This window comes from Rhincodon typus, chromosome 1 (assembly GCF_021869965.1).
Source record: "Rhincodon typus isolate 14 chromosome 1, sRhiTyp1.1, whole genome shotgun sequence".
NCBI lineage: Eukaryota > Metazoa > Chordata > Chondrichthyes > Orectolobiformes > Rhincodontidae > Rhincodon > Rhincodon typus.
This window is the reverse complement of record NC_063332.1, coordinates 59,546,005-59,568,633: the sequence shown is the minus strand read 5'-3', so window position 1 is coordinate 59,568,633 and position 22,629 is coordinate 59,546,005. Positions and strand designations below refer to the sequence as shown.

At 42.4% G+C, this 22,629-nt stretch overlaps 1 protein-coding gene across 1 annotated transcript in view; it reads left to right on the top strand.

Annotated features, from left to right (window-relative positions):
• The window catches only part of cspg4ba (chondroitin sulfate proteoglycan 4ba), a 117,395-nt gene that overhangs the window by 37,256 nt on the left and 57,510 nt on the right, over nucleotides 1-22,629 (top strand). Inside the window, exons 2-6 of the mRNA XM_048603804.1 lie at nucleotides 4,670-4,833; nucleotides 4,922-8,476; nucleotides 16,249-16,722; nucleotides 16,985-17,161; nucleotides 20,149-20,347. Coding sequence (XP_048459761.1) covers nucleotides 4,670-4,833; nucleotides 4,922-8,476; nucleotides 16,249-16,722; nucleotides 16,985-17,161; nucleotides 20,149-20,347 — 4,569 coding nt within the window. The remainder of the gene's footprint in view (nucleotides 1-4,669; nucleotides 4,834-4,921; nucleotides 8,477-16,248; nucleotides 16,723-16,984; nucleotides 17,162-20,148; nucleotides 20,348-22,629) is intronic.

Below are 22,629 nucleotides of genomic sequence, written 5' to 3'. Positions count from 1 at the left end.
AGGGGAAGGGGATTCTGAAATAAATAGGGAGAGAGTGGGAGGTGGATAGAAGATGGATAGAGGAGAGGATAGGTGGAGAGGAGACAGACAGGTCAAAGAGGCGGGGATGGAGCCAGTAAAGGTGAGTGTAGGTGGGGAGTTAGGGAGGAGATAGATCAGTCCACGGAGGACGAACGGGTTAAGGGCGGGGTGGGGATGAGGTTAGTAGGTAGGAGATGGGAGGAGGGGATAGGTAGGAGGAAGGACAGGTGAGGGAGGCGGGGACGAGCTGGGCTGGTTTTGGGATGCGGTAGGGGGAGGGGAGATTTTGAAGCTTGTGAAGTCCACATTGATACCATTGGGCTGCAGGGTTCCCAAGCGAAATATGAGGTGCTGTTCCTGCAACCTTCGGGTGGCATAGTTGTGGCACTGCAGGAGGCCCAGGATTGACATGTCGTCTGTGGAATGGGAGGGGGAGTTGAAATGGTTCGCGACTGGGAGGTGCAGTTGTTTAGTGCAAACCGAGGGTAGGTGTTCTGCAAAGCGGTCCCCAGGCCTCTGCTTGGTTTCCCTGATGTAGAGGAGGCCACAACGGGTACAGCGGATGCAGTATACTACATTAGCAGATGTGCAGGTGAACATCTGCTTGATGTGGAAAGTCTTCTTGGGGCCTGGGATGGGGGGGAAGGGGGAGATGTAGGGGCAGGTGTAGCACTTGCTGCGGTTGCAGGGAAAAGTGCCGGGTGTGTTGGGGCTGTAGGGGAGTGTGGACCGGACAAGGGAGTACGGAGCGAGTGGTCCCTCCAGAATGCAGATGAGGGTGGGGAGGGAAAAATATCTTTGGTGGTGGGGTCGGATTGCAGATGGCGGAAGTGTCGGAGGATGATGTGTTGGATCCGGAGGTTGGTGGGGTGGTACGTGAGGACCAGGGAGATTCTGTTTTGGTTGTCATTGCGGGGAGGTGGTGTGAGGGATGAGTTGCGGGAAATGTGGGAGACACAGTCGAGGGCGTTCTCGACCACTGAGGGGTGAAGTTATGGTCCTTGAAAAACGAGGACATCTGAGATGTACGGGAGTGGAATGCCTCATCCTGGGAGCAGATGCGGCGGAGGCGAAGGAATTGGGAATGGGGATGGCATTTTTGCAGGAAGGTGGGTGGGAGGAGGTGTATTCTAGGTAGCTGTGGGAGTTGGTGGGCTTGAAGTGGATATCGGTTTCTAGGTGGTTGCCAGAGATGGAAACAGAGAGGTCCAGGAAGGAGAGAGAGGTATCAGAGATGGTCCAGGTGAACTTAAGGTTGGGGTGGAAGGTGTTGGTGAAGTTGATGAACTGTTCGAGCTCCTTGTGGGAGCATGAGGCGGGGCCGATACAGTCATCAATGTAACGGAGGAAGATGTGGGGTTTAGGGCCAGTGTAGGTACGGAAGAGGGATTGTTCTATGTAACTGTCAAAGAGGCAGGGATGGAGCCAGTAAAGGTGATTGTACATCTGCTAATGTGGTATACTGCATCCGCTGTTCCTGTTGTGGCCTCCTCTATATCAGGGAAACCAAGCGGAGGCTTGGGGACCGCTTTGCAGAACACCTCCGCTCGGTTCGCACTAAACAACTGCACCTCCCAGTCGCGAACCATTTCAACTCCCCCTCCCATTCCTCAGATGACATGTCCATCCTGGGCCTCCTGCAGTGCCACAACGATGCCACCTGAAGGTTGCAGGAACAGCAACTCATATTTCGTTTGGGAACCCTGCAGCCCAATGGTATCAATGTGGACTTCACAAGCTCCAAAATCTCCCCTCCCCCACCGCATCCCAAAACCAGCCCAGCTCGTCCCCGCCTCCCCAACCTGTTCTTCCTCCCACCTCTACCCTCCTCCCACCTCAAGCCCCACCCCCATCTCCTACCTACTAACCTCATCCCGCCCCCTTGACCTGTCTGTCCTCCCTGGACTGACCTATCCCCTCCCTAACTCCCCACCTACACTCACCTTTACTGGCTCCATCCCTGCCTCTTTGACCCTCTCCACCTATCTTCTCCTCTATCCATCTTCTATCTGCCTCCCCCTCTCTCCCTATTTATTTCAGAACCCCCTTCCCCTCCCCCATTTCTGAGGAAGGGTCTAGGCCTGAAACGTCAGCCTTCCTGCTCCTCTGATGCTGCTTGGCCTGCTGTGTTAATCCAGCTCTACACCTTGTTATCTCAGATTCTCCAGCATCTGCAGTTCCTACTATCTCTGCAGAAAACAAACAACTTTAGACCCGTTGGAGCCTACAGAGGTATAAACCCATTCAATTCCAAATCAGTGCTCAGGCACAAAAATACCAAACATTCCACACCATTGTGCTACGTGCAAACCTGTTTCACCTTGGATGTTTTAAAAAAAACATTCACACTACTATACGAACTAAACAGTTACTCTTCCAAGGGGAATGCTGGACATTCCAAAACCATCAAAACCATTCACCTCAATCGAGAAACCATTCACACCTACTCCAGTGTTCAGGAAGTCCATTCAGCCCCGAGAGGAGGAACAATAGCTCAACTGATTTGGCGGGTGATAAGGGCGGACTTGCAGTTGGGTATAACTGGAGACCCCGAGCCCAGCAGAGCAGCAGAACAAAACAGAAGCAAGTAAAGGCGAGAGAAAGAGAGCGAGCGTACTAAGAGCCCTGCGCTGAGAGTGGGGCACTGCGAGACCAGCTATTGAACACCAGAAACTAACGACAAACCTCCACTTGACGACTGGAGGCAACTGAAGGCATCCAGAGACACGAATCACCAACTGGGGCACCACCAGCAGCATTCACCACCAGCTGCAAGGACCGCCAGGAGAAGGAAGAAAACCAGGGTACTCACCAGGCCCGTCCCATGCATCTAACCGCATTGACAGCCACCACCAGACTGATTGTTATCTGTACCTGCGGCCCTTCACAGAGTCCCAGCTACGGCAAGCAACTACGGACAAGAGCTGGTCAAAATCGCATTTTGATGCTGGGGAGAGCCTAAGGTCATCGAGAATCTCTAACCCAGCTTGGCCTGTCTCAGATAGGGGAGGGGACGGTTTGGGGCTAACGGCGTAGGGGACCTCTAAGGAAGGGAACTGGAATAGGACTTGGGTTCAGCAGGTAATTTCTCTCTCTCTCTCTCTTTCTCTCTATATCTCTCTTCCCCCCTCCTGCTCTCTCCCCTATTAGCATAAGTAACAGTCACCCACTGTATCTATTTACCCACTGTATTAAGTCTTAGCTGCAAGGCTTAAATGGGGTTTAAGTTAACTGGGAGACAATGTCTCAGTCAGAGACAGGCATGTTCTAATTTTGATATACACTTTCTTGTGTTTTATTTCTGTAAATATATTAACTTTGCTTGTTTGTTCAATAAAGTCAGAGTTTTCTTTGCCTCTGAAACATCAGCCTCCTGTGTTTTTCCACCACACCACATTCCACCACATTCTCCCAATGTCAGAACCAGGGAGCTGGTGAACAGTGAACCAGGCAGCACTCCCTACGATGTGCAAGGCAATTTTTTTTTACACAGAGGGTAGAAGTCAAGAACTCAAGAAGATAGTTGTTGCAGCAGGGAATAAAGCTTTACAAACTGTGCGCAGACAGATGGGATTAGTTTAAATTGGCATCATGGTCAACACAGACATGGTGGGCCGAAGGGTCTGTTCTTGTGTCGTACTGTTCTATGTTCTATATGGTGCACTTCTCCCTTGGTCTCAGAACCTCTTGTCGTGGTTGAATTCCACTCACTATGAATATCTATCTATTGATTATGAGCGTATAGTCCATTTTGGAGAGGGGCCTTAATAGTTCTGTAATTACATTAATTTGCTACATACTGCATATTGGGTTCAGAATACAAACCACTGGAAACTGATGGTTGTGGTTTTTCGCTGTCACTAATCCTGCCCTCTATGCTGAATCTAGAGACTGTCTAACTATCAATGGTAGAGAATACACTACTGGAGAGTTTTAACAAAAAGAAGAACTTAAATAACAAGGTATAGTTTATTACATTATTGCAATAGGTTCAATTAACATGAACTAGTACCTTGGGACGATTTGTACAGCCACAACATGGCAATCTGCTTTGTTGACCTCTACAGGTGGTGCTGAGATTTTGGTGTCTGGAAAAAATAATTGGCATTATTCACATCTCATCTTCAAAGTGCTGCTACCAAACTCAGTCTGCAGTAGCGTAAATAGGGATGTCAATTATGCTCAAATCTTTGAGGTGTATTAATGGCAGTAACAGAATGTGCTGGAGAAACGTGACAGGTCTGGCAGCATCTGCGTACGGAGAAACCGAGTGAGCATTTCGAAGCCAATGACTCTACATCACTCTGCTACAAAATGCACCCCTTTTGTCTTTTGCTCTGGGCACCCTCACCATTTGTTCCACTTGCTCCTCCTCCCACTTCATCAACATCAGTTTCCAGCCTCTTTCAATTCTGTAGAAGTGGCATATTTGCTCCAAAATATTAACTGTTTCTCTCTCCACAGACGCTGTCAGACCTACTGAATTCCTCAAATACTTTGCTATTTATTTCAGATCTCCAGCAGCCACAGTATTTTGATTTTATTTGACTGTCTTTATGTTAATTTGTGTTGCAGATGGTCTGCTATCTCAGATAAGGCCAGTTGTTATGCATAATGGCCGTCATGTTTTTTTTAAAATTTATTTCAGCTTCATTTTTTGGAGATAGCTACGTGCAGCTTAAAGTAACAGAAACCTCTAGCAAGACATCATTAAGGTTACAGTTCCAAACCTCAAAATCGAATGGACTACTTTTCCTGGCAGCAGGCGAAAGTGACTACTGTTTGGTGGAGTTGCAGTCTGGGCGTGTACAGGTATGTTGGTTAGAAAACTGCTGAAATGTTTCGAAAGGATGTTCATTTACCCTTGCTTAAGTTTTGATTTTTTTTTTTCTGTTCTTAGGTGAAATTGGAGCTTGGTTCTGGTGAAAAGATTCTCCGGTCTGAAAGAGGAGTGAAGTTAAATGATTTGGCATTACACAAGTTGGACCTATACCACGAGGATGGTGAAGCTAGCCTGAGAGTCGACAATCACTTCAAAACTGCTGTGAAGATGCCAGGCCTGCTTCACGAGCTCAACATTCAACACGGCCTTTTCGTTGGTGGCACCGGCAGGTTTGACAAACGTTACATGGGAGGGGCAGCGAGTAACTTCCGGGGCTGCATTGACGAGGTGGTATTCGATGGACGGGACATCTTGTCATCTTTAAGAACGTATTCTGGCTTCAAAACCGTGCACGAGGTTTCAGCAGGCTGTAGCGATGAATTTTTTGCCGAAGACAGCGAGCCACTCAGCTTATTTAGTTCCAAATCTTACCTTGAATTTGCCTCATGGAATGCAGAGGAGGAGGGGATGCTTGAATGTACTGTTCGCACCACTCAGCCGTTCGGTCTGCTGCTGTATAGCGCAGGCCGCCAAGATGACTTTGTTGCTATGGAGATTGCAGAGGGATTAGTTCGAGCAGTTATTGGGAAATCTGGGAAAAAAACACAACTTTCGTCCCTAAGCAGTGTTAATGACAATAATTGGCATGACATTAAGCTACGATTTACGTCTAAGCATCTTTACCTTACCATGGATGAGGAAACAGTAAAGGTTTCCCTGAGTGCTCGCAGCAAAAACATCAGGTTGAGGGGCCCTCTCTTTATTGGTGGCATAGATGACAGCACTCGTGTCGAAGTGCTAAAGATTGGCCTTCTATCCTTTGCGGGGAGGAAAGCAAGGGGAGGGTCTTTCAGGGGTTGCTTGAAGGATGTGAAAGCTAATGCAGAAACAATGAGTTTAAAGAATGTGCTAGTTACAAAAGACATTTCATCCGGCTGTGCAGCAGCAGTGAAAAGCTCTCCAACTGTTAGAGCGACTACAGCACAAATGTTAGTCGTTTCAACAGTTTCCACTCTTCAAACGACTGTTAAACCCGCCCCAAAGGCACAGACAACAAAATTTCTGACCCTCAAGAACCTTGTAGTTGCAGAAGGAGGACAGGCAGAACTGGAGTCTAAACATATAAAGTTGAACCTAGAGTTCAAACAATTGGGTATGCGCCCGTCACAAATAATATTCAATATAACAAAGCAGCCAAAGCACGGACAACTGAAATTGAACACTGGTCCAGAGCGTGAACCAAATTCTTTCTCCACATTGGACCTCTGGTACGGGCGGGTATTATATATTCACGATGGATCTGAAGATTCCCATGATCAGTTCTCATTTTCTGTTTTTACAAGCACTAAAAAACTGGTCCCAGATTACCTGAAAGGAGACAGACAGTACCGATTTAACATTACTGTTACTCCAACCAATGATGCCCCTGCACTTGTCCTTCCTGAAGGTAATTTGTTCACTTTGCTGGAGAATTCTAAAAAATGTCTTGCAAGTAATGTGATTAAAGCTACGGATATTGACACAAATTCCACAGACCTTCATTTTTCCATTTTGGGAAATCTTAATGCAGATGCTGGATTTTTGGAAAATGCCTTGAATCCTGGTACTGCTATTACGATATTCTCCAACAATGATTTGGAAGAAGGAAATATATATTATGTTCACCAGGGTGTTCGTACCTCAAGGCTTGTGTTACGTGTCAGCGATGGTGATAAAGTGAGCAACACTGTAGTTTTACGAATAATGGCTATACCAGTGGATTATAAAGTGATAAATAACACAGGTCTAGTAGTGGAGCAGAGTGATGCAGCCTTGATCACCAAACACAATTTGTCAGTGGAAACTAATGCAGTCAATCAGGAAATAGAGATCCGTTATAACATTGCTAAAGGTCCAAAGTACGGTGAAATTCAACGGCTGCAATCTAGTGGTGAATGGAAGAAAATCTCTTCTTTTTCTCAACGGTCAGTGGAGCGCGGCCGCATCCGTTACATTGGCACTTTCCACAAACTTCAGTCTGTAAATGTAACTGAGATGTTCACATTTAAAGTTAGTATAGGAAGCATGACAAGCGAGGAGCTAGATTTTCCCATTATAGTGAAATGGGTTAATTTCAAACTCCTAAAAAATAATCCATTAGAGATTGATAAAGGGAAGAGACAAGCTCTGACTTCTGAAAATCTCCATGCTGTCTTGGAAGGTGTACGGATTTCTGAGAGTGGACTGCGATATAAGTTGGTGACTGCGCCTAAAAAAGGACAACTTCTGCTGAATGGCAAGATTCTAAACCAAAATTCCTCTTTCAGTCAGAAAGATATATCCGCACAGAAGGTGGAATATGAATTATTAGAAAAACCTCACGAAGACACTGAGGACAACTTCCACTTTCAACTCTTCTCCAACCATGCAGTATCTCTAATTTATACTTTCCATACGCTTATTAAAGCTGATGTTAATACCATTAATCTGACAAATAATGGTCTCACTTTGGTCGAAGGAGAAGGAGAGCTAATAACTTGGGCAGAGTTGTTTGCAGAAACCTTGAACTCTAAAAATTTTGTGTACACCATCAAGCAGAGTCCAAGATTCGGCAAGTTGAAACGGATCAACCACTCTGACTCATCCAACAGTAATGACAATATAACGACCTTTACAAATGAAGATATTTTAGGACAGCGTCTCATGTATATGCATGACGATTCTGAGTCTACGCATGATGAGTTTATATTTGTCGCAGCGGCTGCAGACACGGCTATAGACAATTCCGAATCCGATCCAAACTCTCTGTCTATTATGGGAACATTTTTTATAACAATTCAGCTAAGAAATGATGAGAAACCAGTTCGCATTGTCGACCAACTTTTCCATGTGGTTAGAAATGGTCAGCGGTTGCTGACCTTTGAAGATCTGCGCTATCATGATCCTGATTCAGATTTCGATGACGCACAGCTATTGTACACTCGCCGCGGTATTCCTAACGGTGATCTAGTTCTCGTAAATAACACCTCCAGGAAACTTTTCCAGTTCTCTCAAGAAGATCTTGAGCAGAAGCGTGTTTTGTTTGTGCATCGTGGTGCTGACAATGGCAGGTTTGTCTTGTTTGTAACTGACGGCAAACACTACACTTCTTCGTTACTTGAGGTCCGTGCCTCAGATCCTTACGTTCGAATAGTCAACAACACAGATCTTCTGGTGCAGAAGGGACAAGGAAAGCCTCTAACAACGGCTAATTTAAGTGTTAACACTAATCTCTTTATTGCAGATGAAAGTGAGATTAATTACAGAGTATTTCTGTCACCAAAGCATGGAGCACTGTATTTGAATGGTGCCCACACAGAATCTTTCACTCAGAATGATTTGAAGAATGGTCATGTAGTGTATCATCATGACAATAGCAACCACCTTTTGGACATTTTCAACTTCACAATAAAGGTAAAGCATGTACTGCTGGATGGAAGTGTGACTGTTCGTATATACCTGGAAAGCCATCAGCGTGCTCCAAAAGTCTTGCACAACAGCATTCTGCTGGTTGAGGAAGGGAAGCCTGTGAAGATCGACAAAAATAACCTTGAGGTAAGAGGGCTCCAGTCAAGATGCATGTCCGTGCCTACATATGTACTGCTATCTTCCTTAACACTGTTTATGTGTTTACTCCTCTGCTTGTTTCTTTCCCTAAAAAAATTGTTTCAAAATGACACAGGTAGTTTACGGATTTGTTTCAGCAAATGGACTGTGCTCTGATGGAAATCGAACATTTGACTGCCCCAGAACTAGCCACTGAATAAACGAGATGTTACTTAGCAAAACCCCCTCACATTTTTCACTATGCCAACATGCTGAAGTATGATGTGCAGGAATGTGATGAAATAGAAAATCTATTAATCCCTATTGCTGGATGATTTGTTAAGCTCTAGATGCTGTTTGTGATGATATTGATTTGACTTGTATTTCCACGTTAGTTGATAAAGTACAAGTAAATTACATGGTAAATTAAATAGCATTAACTTGACAGCAGATTAATGCTGTAGACATTTGTTTAATTTTTAGAAAAAAATATATTTGCATGTTATAGGAGCGCAATGTCTTTATGTACCAAATTAACACTCTATAAGCGAACAAATACTTAATCCTTTTTTAAAGTACCATCCATAGGTTCTTTCATCAATTTCTGTAATCTGTTGCTTCAAGCATGCTGCTAGCAGTGAAGTAGCAGTGCAGTGAATTAGAAATGCAAATGCACACTCTAAAGCTAAAACACCTATGTAATTAGGTTGTTTAAAATATTACTCTTTCTAGACTCCCTTCACCATTGGCACACTTTATACCAAACGTCATCCAGACTAATTCACTGAATATCTGTTCCAGCTATATAATGAAGTAACTGAATCCATGCACCTTTTACAATCAAATTGTCAACTATCCATTGACCCCACCCATCACTCTGTGTAGCAGTTTAGCTTTGACAAGACCTTTCCTGCCAAAGATAGTGAAAATTCAAATTTTTCATGCTGAGAGTTAATCTGATCTTCAAGCTGTATTTTAATTAAAAATTCAAGAGCTTTAGGCTAAACTATGATTTGTTTTCCCTTCATCTTTTTTAATCTGTGAGGCAAGTAAGTTGCCAAAGCCTCAGTGGACCATTGGGCTGCTGTCTTATTAGAGAGAGAGTGACAACTGGCAGTGATTATTCTGAGAGTAACTCTGCCTCAGGCAAGGAGAGGGGTTGATAAGGAGAGCCCTTCATGGTAACCTCAGGCAGAATAGGAATTGAACCCATGCTGTTGGTGTCACTCTGCATCATAAAACAAGGCATAACATTTTTGTCCACCAGATGTCATCTTATCCTTCATTGTGTGTATTTTTCTTAATTGCTGACTGTAGTTGCTATTGTGTGTTTCAATGCACTGAAGTTTCATTTCATACTGTGGTCCATACAGGGACAAGTAACACTTTGAAAAATATTGTGAACATAGCAGCAAGACAATAGGTTGAAGTCTTGTGTAGCTTATTCAGCTTTGCAATTATATTGGATTGGGGTAGTTTTAATGGGGTGATGTACAGTCTATTCTTTCATCTCGTCCTTATTTAAGTTGCTTCTGTCATGATAGCAAGGGCCTATTATAGCAACATGTCAGTTAGTAGAGTAAAATGAAGATTATTCTGAAGTATTATTTCACATTTAATTGGGAGGGAAGGGAATCTCCTCATGCCAGCTTGGCCTGCCTCCTCTCGGTTGCCTCACTCTGCTTTCAGCTTTTCCAGGGTCACATCTTTAATTAGAACATGGCCTTCTGTCTGTCTCCAGATGAAGTCCTGCCTCATAGAGCTGCTGGCCAATCAGAGGCCAGCGACCCTGCACCACCAGGATTGGTGGTCATTGTCGGTATTGGAGGCTGCATGGGAGAAAGAGGAAACATGGATTCTAGAAACCCGCCTTGGAACAGGAGCTTGCCAGCACTAGCTAACAGACTCCCGTGAGGGGAGCGTAAGGAGCATATAGAATGTTGCAGTGGGGGGCTGGGAGGGTGGATTTGGGAGGCAAAACTGTTGGGAAGGAGAAGGAGATTGGTGCTGGAAGCCCAGGACAGAAGCGCACCCACTTTCACTGACAGCTAGCCCGCAGGATTAAACTTAGGTGCATGCCTGTCCTGTATCCTGTCTCTTATTGCAGCCCAACGGCTCGGTGCTCACTTGATGCCTCCTCCTGTAAAACTGCAGCAGGACAGTTGAGGATAGGCAGGCCAGCTGTGGGTGCACTGCTGATGACACATGTCCTGAGCTATTGACCCAACTGTCTGACTTCCCACCAGCAAATAGCCTTTAAAATTTTAGCCCGAGGGCATGGATTCAAGCTAGTTAAAATTAAGGGGTAGAATTTTTATATTATGTCTCAATCCAAGCTGTCACTGCAAATTTAGGGGCAGATTAGTGAAAAATCTGGAGGAATGGCATGATTAGCCATTTCACCTAAAATACAGCAGGAGGCCCAGAAACCCCCTGTCCATGACTCATATATATTTTAGATTTGTGTGAAAGCTCTATAAAATATCTTTACTCCTAAAGCAAAACTCGGTGAGTGGTACAAGTCTGAAATGAAAGCAGACAATGGTGGAAACTACTCAGCAGGTCAGGCAATATCGAGAAAATGGAGCGACTCTTTATGAGCGTAGGTCTTTGGTATTCTTGAAATGACCCCATTAACTTTGTGTTTCATGTGAGATCCTGCAAAGTGCTTGAAACTGTTCAGTTGATCAGTTCAGCTGATAAAATACAATTTCTAATATATTGCTGTTTATTGCAATAGTAGCAAAGGCACCAACCATTATCAGTCTCCTTTGCTTTGTGTTGAATGATGCAAGTTATAGGTATGCCAAAGGCCATTCGATTCATTTTAAAATCATCCAGCCAAAGAGATGTTTAAGCTCCCCCCAGACATTATCCTGTTTTTCTTCACTTGATTCCAGCATTTTGCACCTAGATATTTTCTAACCAATGTGTTCAGTGATGTTATTAAACACCTTAGAAATAAGTGGGACTTGACCCTGCACCTCCTGGTCCAGAGGCAGGGATGCTACATCTGCGCCACAAGAGCCCATGTATAACATTGTACAGGAGGTCTAGTCCATAGTTGACTGTGACGACTAGTCAACTAGTAGTCTAGTTGGCTGGAGAAGATTTTCTTGATATCAGTTCTACATTTACCACAACTAACTTCAACTGTACACTGTTTTTCCAACTCGGTCCATTTAAAGTATTACCATAATAACATTTACAAAATTGGTCCAGATCTTCCGATTGATGTTGGAACTATTCCAACTGATGTCAATCACTGGCAAAAGATAGAAAAAAAAGTTTTATTTACCTGCCCGTGCTTTGTGCAGCCTGTCTTCTGAACCCTGCGAGGATTGCAGTCATCTCTGTGGACTCAAATCTGCTGATAGTTACTGCTCAACCAACCCTGTTCAATAAACAGTCACTGTGTGATATGTTTAGTTGCCAGCAAAGCAACTCTAAAGCAGGGAAATGTGTAGCAAAGTAGCAGGTAGTGACAGTGGGGGAGAGCACAGAACAGGGGAGCGGGTGGGTCCTATGGGTACCTTCCTGCAGGGAGCAGTGCTTTTGGCAAGTGGAAGGCTGGAGCCAAAGGCTGTGATGGAAGAACCAACTCAGTAAGCTCCAGAACCTGAAAGTAGGGCAGCTGGATGGTGGCCCCGGAACCAGGCAGGGGCATTGTAACTGGTATGCAGCTGCTGGATACCTAGCCAGATAAGACCTCCCCCAATAGGAGACCCTCACTGAAAACAAGAGAGAACAAGGCAACAGTCCAGAGCTTGGACTGAGTTCCAGACTGGTAGATGTATTGAGGAGTCACAGCCACAGAGAGTATCGACCAGAGCTACTGATGGTGGCTGGAAAGTTGAGAAATGATACTTGGGTGGACAAAAAGCTGCTAGAGATCCAGGTGGACCATCTAGACATAGCTCCTGAATTTGAGAAGCTATGGGGAAAGAAAGATTCCCCTTGTGTTTTCAAGATGAGTCAACAAACATTACATGGTCACGAGAAATGCGCAGTAGGAGCTCCCCCAGCTAAAAGTCTCATATGTCCTTCCTGACCAATCAGCATGGAATTGGGTCAGATGAGAGTGTGAAATTATTAGCACTGGGCAAGCCTACCTGTTCCTATTGTTGATATTGTAAAGGCAGAAGAGATGCTTTAGGACTGTGCACTGAATCATAAGCAACAATAAAAATACATTGACTGCATTGTGATCTGGTGTACTGTGTTGCACCAGTCCAAAGATGGCATGCTAATGAGAAAAAAAATGTGGACTTTTCCCAGAGAGAACCCCTGATATTTTTCCATCCAGACTTTTACAAGATCAGGCCATTGTAAGGTAAATTGAATAAAGATTTTATTTCCACGTTTACTGCTTTGCGATTGTTTTCATTTAGCATTTGAGTCTGTTTTTTGACGTTGACTACGTTTGTACACATGTCGGGTTATGTAAAGGTGCACTGATGTGAGAAAAGGGCTTTCCCAGCTGTGCTTCACACAAATTTGTGGGCATATTCCCAAGTATTTGGATTGTCAGTATTTTACAGTTTCTGATTCTATGAAGTGTGCTTTCAGCTGTGCTAAAAGGGAAAGGGGAAATGTTTTGCTTTGTTATAAAGTATAAGCTTCCTACAAAGAAAGCATTTAGCAAAAATTGGCTTTAATCTTGCGCTACAGTAAAAGTCTTCATGCTGGGAATCTTGTCATCTTTTCAACTATAAATTGAAAGTTCACATTTCTTTTTAAAGTTGGTTGCTACAAGAGGTCATAAATTTACAGAAATATGCAGAATAATATTTTATACTATTTACTACTAAAATCATCTTGAGCCCATGGCCTGTTTGCTGAAAGTAATTAATGGCAGGACCATGGTGAAATGGCCTTGTTTACTTAGTTATTTGCTTAGATATTGCTGGCAAATTATAGGTGATTCCATTTAAAAATTCTACAAATTTAAACAAATTTGTAAACCTTTAATTTAACATACTAAAAATCAGAAGGGTGAACTGACTATATACTTTTCAGCAGATTTTTTTGACAATTTCATTAATGTCACATTCCATTGGGTGTTGATTAGAGTTAATTACTCAATGTTACATATTGACTCTGCAGCCAGTGAGGATTTGTTTTTAACACACTGCAGGCATCAGCCGCATGCTGTTCTAAAGCACAGCCAAATTTTTCTTCTTTAATTTATTCGTTTTCCTCCTTCCAATTTACTCCATTCGTGTAGAGTGTGCGACTATATTGCGTTTGTAATAATGTGGCTTTTACAGGGGTCTGTGTGATTTCCCCCTTGCACAGTGAATCACTATTCCTGTTCTTGGTTTTCACTAAACTTGTGAGTATGAGATGCTTCTCGCCACGCTGCTCTGAATTTTCTGGTATTATTAAATGGTATCGTTCTGTAAATAGCCAAAGTTTGTTGTGTGTAGAATTTAGAGCACAGGACCAGGAGACCCGGGTTAAACAAACACCATCCTGCTTTACTGTTTCTCTCCCTTTCAACCCTGTTCATCATTCTCTCATACATTTACCCAATATCACCTTAAATGTTCTTAGTTCACATTTTAAATACCGAGTGAAGAGGGTTTCTTAATTCATTCATCGCGACCATCACTCACTGGGCCAGCATTAATTGGCCAGCCCGAATTGCCCTTGAGAAGGTGGCAGTGAGCTTCCCTCTGAAACCACTGCAGTCCATACTGGTGTAAGCTGTTCAGCTCCTCAAATTGTCATTCTAGATTATGGCTAGTTATCTACCTCAGTGCACTTTTCCTCTCCATTCCCATATCCCTTGATGTCATTAACTACCTAGAAGTTTAACAATCTCTACTTGAACATACTCAATGAGCAAGCTCCCGCAGTCCCCTTGAGGTAGAGAATAACAAAAATCCACCACCTTCTAAATTCTTCCTCATCTGGATCCTCAATGGCTGTTGCTTGATCAGTCTGTAAGACAGCTCTCCCAGTTTCAGCACGAGTCCTCATTTTATAGGAAGAAGCATTTTGGTGAGTTGACAATGCTGCCATTGTCGCTTCCAATGCCTAGGTCAAATGTTCTCTCTGGTTTCATGCTGTTTTGACTTTGTAGCAGATTTGATACAATTAAGTAGCTTACTAGCCATTTCAGAAGGCATATCAGAGTCAAGCACATTGCTGTGGGTCTGGAGTCACCTGTAGACCAGATCAGGCACATGATCGGACATGAATGAATTGAATGTTTTACTGGTGACTTTCTCCACTCTAGCTTTTTGTTGTTACTTGTACTATGTCTGGCTTGCCTGTGAGAAACTACAAAAGCAAAACTAACCATTCAGGGTCTCTAATGGCTCAGTATCTCGAAGCAGTGCTGCTGATTGGAACTCTGGCTTATTTGGCAACACTGCAGCGAGATATGTCACACAGTTTGAAGATCTGGATTTCCCAAGTATCCAAAGCTATCATCAATGGAGGTTATACCTGCAATCTTGCTAGTTACCATCCTTTTCTGAAATATTTTGCCTTTACTTGCTGCCATTTGGTTTCACAGTGACTGCATTGAAATTCCAAACCTAGTAATATACAAACACACAAATTAGGATCAGAAGTAGGCACTCAGTGCCTGAAGCCTGCTCCCCTTTCAATAAAATCATAGCTGATCTGATTACATCCCCTTCCTGCCTACCCTGATAACCTTTCATCCCTTTGCTTATTAAGAATCTCTTCCTTTGTCTTTAAAAATGTTGAAGTACCCTGTTTTCAGTGCCTTCTGAAAAAAGGAGTTCCAAAGACTCATGAACCTACATGAGAAAACACCACTGCTTATCTCTGTCCTTAGATGACCCCTTAATTTAAATAGTGGCCTGCTAGCTCTAGACTTCCCCCATAAGGGCAAACATTCTCTCTACATCCATCTTGTGAAGACACCTCAGGATCTTTTATGTTCCAATTTTATTCTTCTGAATTAAAAGTGGCGGTCTCATGGCCAAAAAAAAATCACAAATTCCATGCAGCTTGTTTTGACAAGCTGCAGATCCTATCTTCAAGTTCACAGGAGTAAGAATGGTGACTAATATACATCTGCTGGTGCAGTTCTGCAAAAGAAAAGCAACACATGGTAGAACAAACTTGCAGGTTTTGTTTCTGATTTTTGTTAGCACAATGTCATTCGGATCCTGTCTCAGCTGCTATTTTGTGATATTTAATTTCACTGCTGAACTGATAGAGGTCAATTTACAAGCTAAATTCTAAGCAAATATTAGCTGACGGTCAGGTTTTTGCTTCTAAGCTCATTAGTAGATTTAAAATGGAGTACATTAGGAGCACACAAGTACACAGAACAGGAATCACCAGTGATCTCAAAGTAGTGCCAGAAATTTGTTAGTTACCCAAAACTAATCCCATTGTTTTGCTCTTTTAAAAGATCTTTACTTTCTGCTTAGAAGAATGAATTATCTTTTCCTTAGCAACTGCCTATAATAAAGAAATCTGAAATAAAGACACATTTCTCATTGTATTCTTGAACCAATTTTAAATCAACACTGACTCAAAATTTACTCCACAGCCAGAGAAAATAGTCTCACCTTGCTTATATTTATGCAATGAAAATAATGGCAAGTGGATTTGTTCATACTTTTTTTTTGGTTATGGAGCTGAAAGTTATGCAGGGATGTTCAAATTTCCAGCAATAATTTCAGGCCAGTTTTCTGGGATGTAAAATTGAATTTACAGTGGCTGGTAGTGAGTGACCTTCAGCAAATGCAGCTTTGAGTGTTTTATTTATTATTATGCCTTCTTTCTTTCAGGTGATGCATGAAGACAATCTGCCATATGAGATAATTTACAAAGTCAAAATTGCACCTGCTTATGGTTACATTCGTCGCTTTGCTGAAGCAGAAGGGTATTATGTTGGAACAGAACATAAACCTGTTCAGTACTTCACGCAACAAGATCTAAATGATGGCAGAATTCAGTATGTGCAAATGAGTGCAGATCAGATAAAGGATAACTTTACTGTGGATGTTACTAATGGCATAGTAGAGCTGCCTGGAATTTTAGTCCGAATTGATATTATTCCAAGGTCGATCCCAGTGGAAGTGCATAACTTTACAATCAAGGAAGGTGCATCAAAGGCACTAACAGAGGACTTTATAAAAGTTGCAAGTCCACACTTTGCAGAGCTTAATTTTGAATATTCAGTAATAGAAAAACCAAAACATGGACATATAGAAAACTCCCGTTTTCCTGGTGTCTCACTATTAACTTTTACCAGACAACAGGTAGCGTGAAAATATTTCAATTATTCTTATTCTGAAAAGTCAGTGGAGGGGTCCCTGTTGATTAAGCTTTATTTTTCCCACATATTCTTGATAAACTAGAATATAAGACTGTCTTTATATATTTCTAACTGACCATTGATCTCTGTCTTGATAAGTGTAGATTTTGTTTATTGTTCAAATGCATCTGATTAAAATTTTAAAGAATCTGTGAACATTGATACATTGATAATGTGTTTCATAAATATACCACTTCACCTTTTAGGTTGAATATGAATTTATTTACTATGTACATGATGACAGCGAGAGTCTCCAGGACAATTTCTCGATAATCATCAATGATACTCAACTGAGAAAAGAGAGTTTGCCTCGGACAATTTTTATTAACATTACGTCAGTGAATGATGAACCCCCTGTCGTCATCACAAATAAAATATTCAAAGTAAGTTAATCATTTTTTCATATTATAAGTTGAATGTGTACCCAAACACAGTAAATGAATACAAATAGAAAAGTAGCTTTACCAGCTGATCTCTTGTGATGTTGCTTCAAAGGAATAGATTATATAATATTGCCAATACGTAAAATACAGGTTTGCAACAGTGAGAGCACAGAGGAAGCAGCTGTAATGCAGGTTCATCAGTTGGGAAGGTCATGGAAGTAAACTCACTGAGCACAGAATTGGCGCAGTAGTAAATTGCAAGGAAAAGAAAAATATACATAGGAGCCCTGTGAACAGAGCAACAGAAGGCAAGGCTGATGCCACTGGAAAAAAAAGCTCATAAGATGTAGGTAACAGAATTTGGCATTATTCAGATTTTTGAACTTTGCATATTTTCATTTATGATTTTATTTTGTGAGGCTTCTAAAAGAAAAAGATGATCAGCTATGGTGAAATATGTTCCCCTCAATCTCAATACGACACCCTTATCAGAAAATTTGGTGAAGGATCATTGATCTGAAACATTAATTCTCTTTCACTCCACAGATACTGCCAGACCTGTTGAATATTTCCAGTGCTTCTGTTTCTTTTACAGGTTTCCAGCATCTGCAGTATTTTGCCTTTGTTTGCCAAAATAATCTGTTTTGTGTGACCTTACGAGGCCACATGCATAATAAATCCATAGATTTGTTCAGCATATGTGTACTTCCTGTCTGTGCTGGCTTAATGCATTACTGAATATAAATTCTGCATGATGAAGAAACTGGAACAAGTATGGCTTTAGAGTTGTTTATTCAGTCACAGCAATCCGTATTTATTTATTAGAAACCATGTGGAATAGAATCATAGAATCACTGAAGCAGAACAAAATTTTTACCAATATTTATTAAATGGGAACAAACATAAAAGGTAAAAGCGCAAGCATATTGTGCATTCTAAAGGAACTGATTATGTTTTCATCATGGCAATGCACGTCATTTAATAAAAGTAATTTTGTAACTTTTTAACATGCCAAAATGTTTCATTGCCAATGAATTACTTTTGAATTGTGGTGACTTTAGGCTAACACAAGCAGCCCATTTGTGCAAGGTAAGGTCCCACAAAATACTGTGTATGCTGGAAATCTGAAGTATGAAACAAAAAGTGATGGAAATCAATCGACAGAAACAAAGTTAACATTTGATGTCATCGACCTTTCTGCAGATCTGATCTGATGAATAGCATTGAGATATTGATCCATTAGTCAAAGTTTGGTGATGGTTAGCCAGGATACTGGAAATTTTTCTCAGTCTTCTTTGGTTAGCACCTTGATTCTGTAACATTTAGCTGAACAAGTAACGAGGACCTTAGTTTAATGCTGTGTCTTTGAGATACTTTCTCTGGCAATTCATTCCCCCCGCCCCCAACAAAGTGTGGACATCGATTCTATGTTGAAATACTGACTGTGGCTTGAACCCACGCATTTCTAATTGAATCAGGAATGCTAGCATTAAGCTGAACTCAGAATTTCTAATGCTCCTTGAATAAACCTGTTCATGCTACACTAGGTCACCTAGGTTTTGATACTATCATTTGAGTTTTGTTCAGAACAGTCTTTAAAAATCATAAAACAAATTGATTGAAATAATTTAGCAAAGTACCTTAGTTATTCTGGAATGCAAGCTTCAAATTCTTATATAAAGACTCTATCTTGAATTTTCATAATTCTAGCGAGGGCATCCAACTTGGTCAAGATGACGGTGGAGCCCTGAACCTGTTAGCCACAATTTTTCATCGGGGAATGTAGAAACAGGGGAGGGTTGATTAGTGCAAATGTGGTTCATGGAAACAGATCCAGTTTTAGTGGAATGTCTAAAACATGACTTGCGGGCTTTACACTTTGAAGATCAGATCTAAACTTACCAAAATGTTTTTGGAGAGGTAAGGTATCCTTTGAATAGACCCTTATCCTCTCTGGGAGAGCTAAGTTATCGTTTGGAAGAAATCAAATGCCCTTTGGGATTATTAGAAGTAAACGTGAATGGACATAAAAAAATTTTTTAAAATCTCATTGAAGCACTTAAATTTGCTACCCTTTTAAATTGAAAAAATTCTGCAGGTTAAAAAAAGTTTGCCAATTTACTCGATGGTTATGGGATTTGTGTTGCATGAATGATTTCACTATCTATCATTATCACAGTGGGGTGCCTGTCAATTTATAGTTTGATTTATACCTCCTACTTGTTACAACTTTGATATGGGGGTGAAAATGAATGCTTATTTTTATCAGGGTTTAGTTCTTGAAAGAATTTGGATTTAGTATGTGGGTTTGACAGTGAATCTGATGTCCATCAATACCTACCACTCCTCCAAACGCAGGACAGAAATCAAACCATCCAGGTTATGTTTTTCCATTTCAAGTGCACAGCCCAAATCCAGTTTGTAGAGTAAGGAATTTTCTCAACTCCCAAGTGAAAATTCAGGCTTCTATCTAATTCAGAAAATGGACTTAGAATAAGAATCCACAGTAATGCACATTAGTTGGAAACTATCATTTGGTTCCATTACCACTTCTTATAGGCACAGTGTGACTTGCGTTCTACATTCCTGTTATATGATTTGGGATAGAGATTTCATTACATTGAACAACTGAAGACCAATAGGACAGAGATAACTCTTGTCTTACAATTTTTGTTGTCTGTAAAATGTAGATTAAAAATTTGAGTTCATCATGATCTTACAACTAAAACAATTTCTCGAATAGGAAATACAACTGACATGTGATCACAATGATTCAGTCATGATATAAACAGCCATGACTTATACTCTCAGGACAAAATGGAAATCTAAAACCTAATACCATTTTGAACATGACGTGGTTTTGCTTGTGAGGGTACTTCCTAAGCAATAAATACTAACTTTCAGACAGTTCACAATATCAAGAGGCAGGTTTTTTTCTCTGTTGAATATGGGTGTACATGACAGTTGTCGTTTTCTGTTTTCTTTAGGTATGGGTGGGCTCAGTCACAGAGATATCAAAAAATGACCTGAATGCAGAAGATAAAGACTCTTCCCCAGAAGAATTAGCATATTCTGTCACTCCTCCTAGCAATGGACACCTCGCTCTAAAGAATTCTCCAAATAAACGCATCCTGAACTTCACCCAAGACCATATAAATAAACAGCAACTTTTGTTTGTCCATAATGGTAAGTCGTCTTATTCGACTTTTAGAAATGTTAATGGATTTAAAGCAGATCATAGTTCTAGAACTGAATGGAGATATTCTTGATAATATTTTAGCTGTTTCATAAGTGCAGGGCCTGAAGTGAAGTAAATATCTGGGAAATAGAGACCACTTAGCCTTTTCTGGCTATGACAAATAGAATGTGACATTTATTTGAAACAGGCTTGTCCAAAAGGAGGCCTGCTGAGGGTTTTGATGTGGCTTTTCAAGTCTTTGTTCAAAATGCAGGGAGGTGTACCTGGAAGATCTGATAGGGAGATTGGCTGTATCCCACATTTACTGCTGAGGCTGTTGCTGGAGAGGAACGGTCTGTGATTGGAGCATGATCTGAACAACATAACTCCACCTAAGGCCTGGAGCCATGGTGAACTAACAGGGCCTTCGGGCTGGCGGAGGAGGAAAAAGACAGGCTGCTGGGATACGGGCTGAGAGGAAGGTGAGCTGTCGCTAATGGGATATGGTGACAGTATACAGGTATCTGGAGCAAGCAAACGTAGGGAAGGAGCATCTGGGAATTACCCAAGTGATATGAGGAGAGGCAGGTCACAGGGAGTGGTGGTTTCAGGAGCAGCCAGCCTAGGAGAGTTTGACTGGGCGGGAGAAAGCACATGTTGGTACCTTCACGGTACGGCTCTTCAGAGATATTCATCATCAAACTACCTAGGGCCTGGGCAAGTGACTGGGAGTGGGAGGTGGTGGTGGGGAGGGGAGGTGGTTGTGTTGACCAGGTTGGATGTGTCACTGACTAGGGGATTGAACGAATGAGTCAGTACACTGAATGGAAGGGGGAGTGACTGAAAGACCCAACAACGAGCTGGGCAGGTGGCTAAGTGAGAGAGAAACGGCTAATTCCGGTAATGGGTGAGGATGTGGACGGAGAAGTGACTTACTGTTGGGAAGGGGAGTGAATAACCGGGTCCGGCAGTGGCCCGTGAGTGAGTGAAAGCGAACTGGATGACACCAGTCTTCCCCACCCCTCACCCTCGGCCCTGTCTTCTCTCACTTCCGCCCCCTTTTAAAAACAAAAGCAAAGGGTCTATCCACAAAGCAGGCAGAGTGAGAGCAAACCCAGATTAAAATGCATTTCTGAAGAAGGGTCTAGACCCGAAACGTCAGCTTTCCTGCTCCTCTGATGCTGCTTGGCCTGCTGTGTTCATCCAGCTCTACACCTTGTTAAGACAACTCACTTCCAACCCCAACTTTCATGTGAATTCTACTGAGGGCAGTTTAGAGTGTGACCTACCAGAGGTGATCCCAGGTCAGTGTTGGTTAAACTCTTACTCCTTAGCTTGACCCCAGTCTCCACTCTGCTTGGTCCAGACGTGGGGAGCTAGTCTTATCTTTTAACCTCTGGCTCTATTTTGGACCAAAAAGACACAGGACAGTGTTATTTGTTAGCAAATCTTACCTTTCCTAAAATTGCTCACTGTCCCTGAGTGAAAGATTATTTGAAATGTGACCCCCCCACCCTCTCATGTGAAAAGGTCAAACAACCCTGATCTAAAAGTTGCAAAGGCCATAAGGAATAGTCAGTATTGAACTTGAAGGTGGAGTTCATACACATGCAGGTATGATTTGAAGAGTTAAACAAAATGGTTTGAAATTCAGTGTAGGAGGTACAAGACTTGGATTTTCAGAAGACAGCTGATCAATTACAGCTAATTGGATCCAAAATGAACTCAGTAATAGGAAGCAGCAATACTCTGTGACAACAAGGTGCAGGGCTGGATGAACACAGCAGGCCAAGCAGCATCATAGGAGCAGAGAGGCTGACGTTTCGGGCCTAGACCCTTCATCAGAAAAGGGGGAGGGGAAGGGGGTTTTGAAATAAATAGGGAGAGAGTGGGAGGCGGATAGAAGAGGGATAGAGGAGAGGATAGGTGGAGAGGAAACAAACAGGTCGAAGAGGCGGGGATGGGGCCAGGAAAGGTGAGTGTAGGTAGGGAGTTAGGAAGGGGATAGGTCAGTCCAGGGAGGACGGACAGGTCAAGGGGGCGGGATGAGGTTGGTCGGTAGGAGATGGAGGTGCGGCTTGAGGTGGGAGGAGGGGATAGGTGGGAGGAAGAACAGGTTAGGGAGGCAGGGACGAGCTGGACTGGTTTTGGGATGCGGTAGGGGGAGGGGAGATTTTGAAGCTTGTGAAATCCTGGGCCTCCTGCAGTGCCACAACGATGCCACCCGAAGGTTGCAGGAACAGCAACTCATATTCCGCTTGGGAACCCTGCAGCCCAATGGTATCAATGT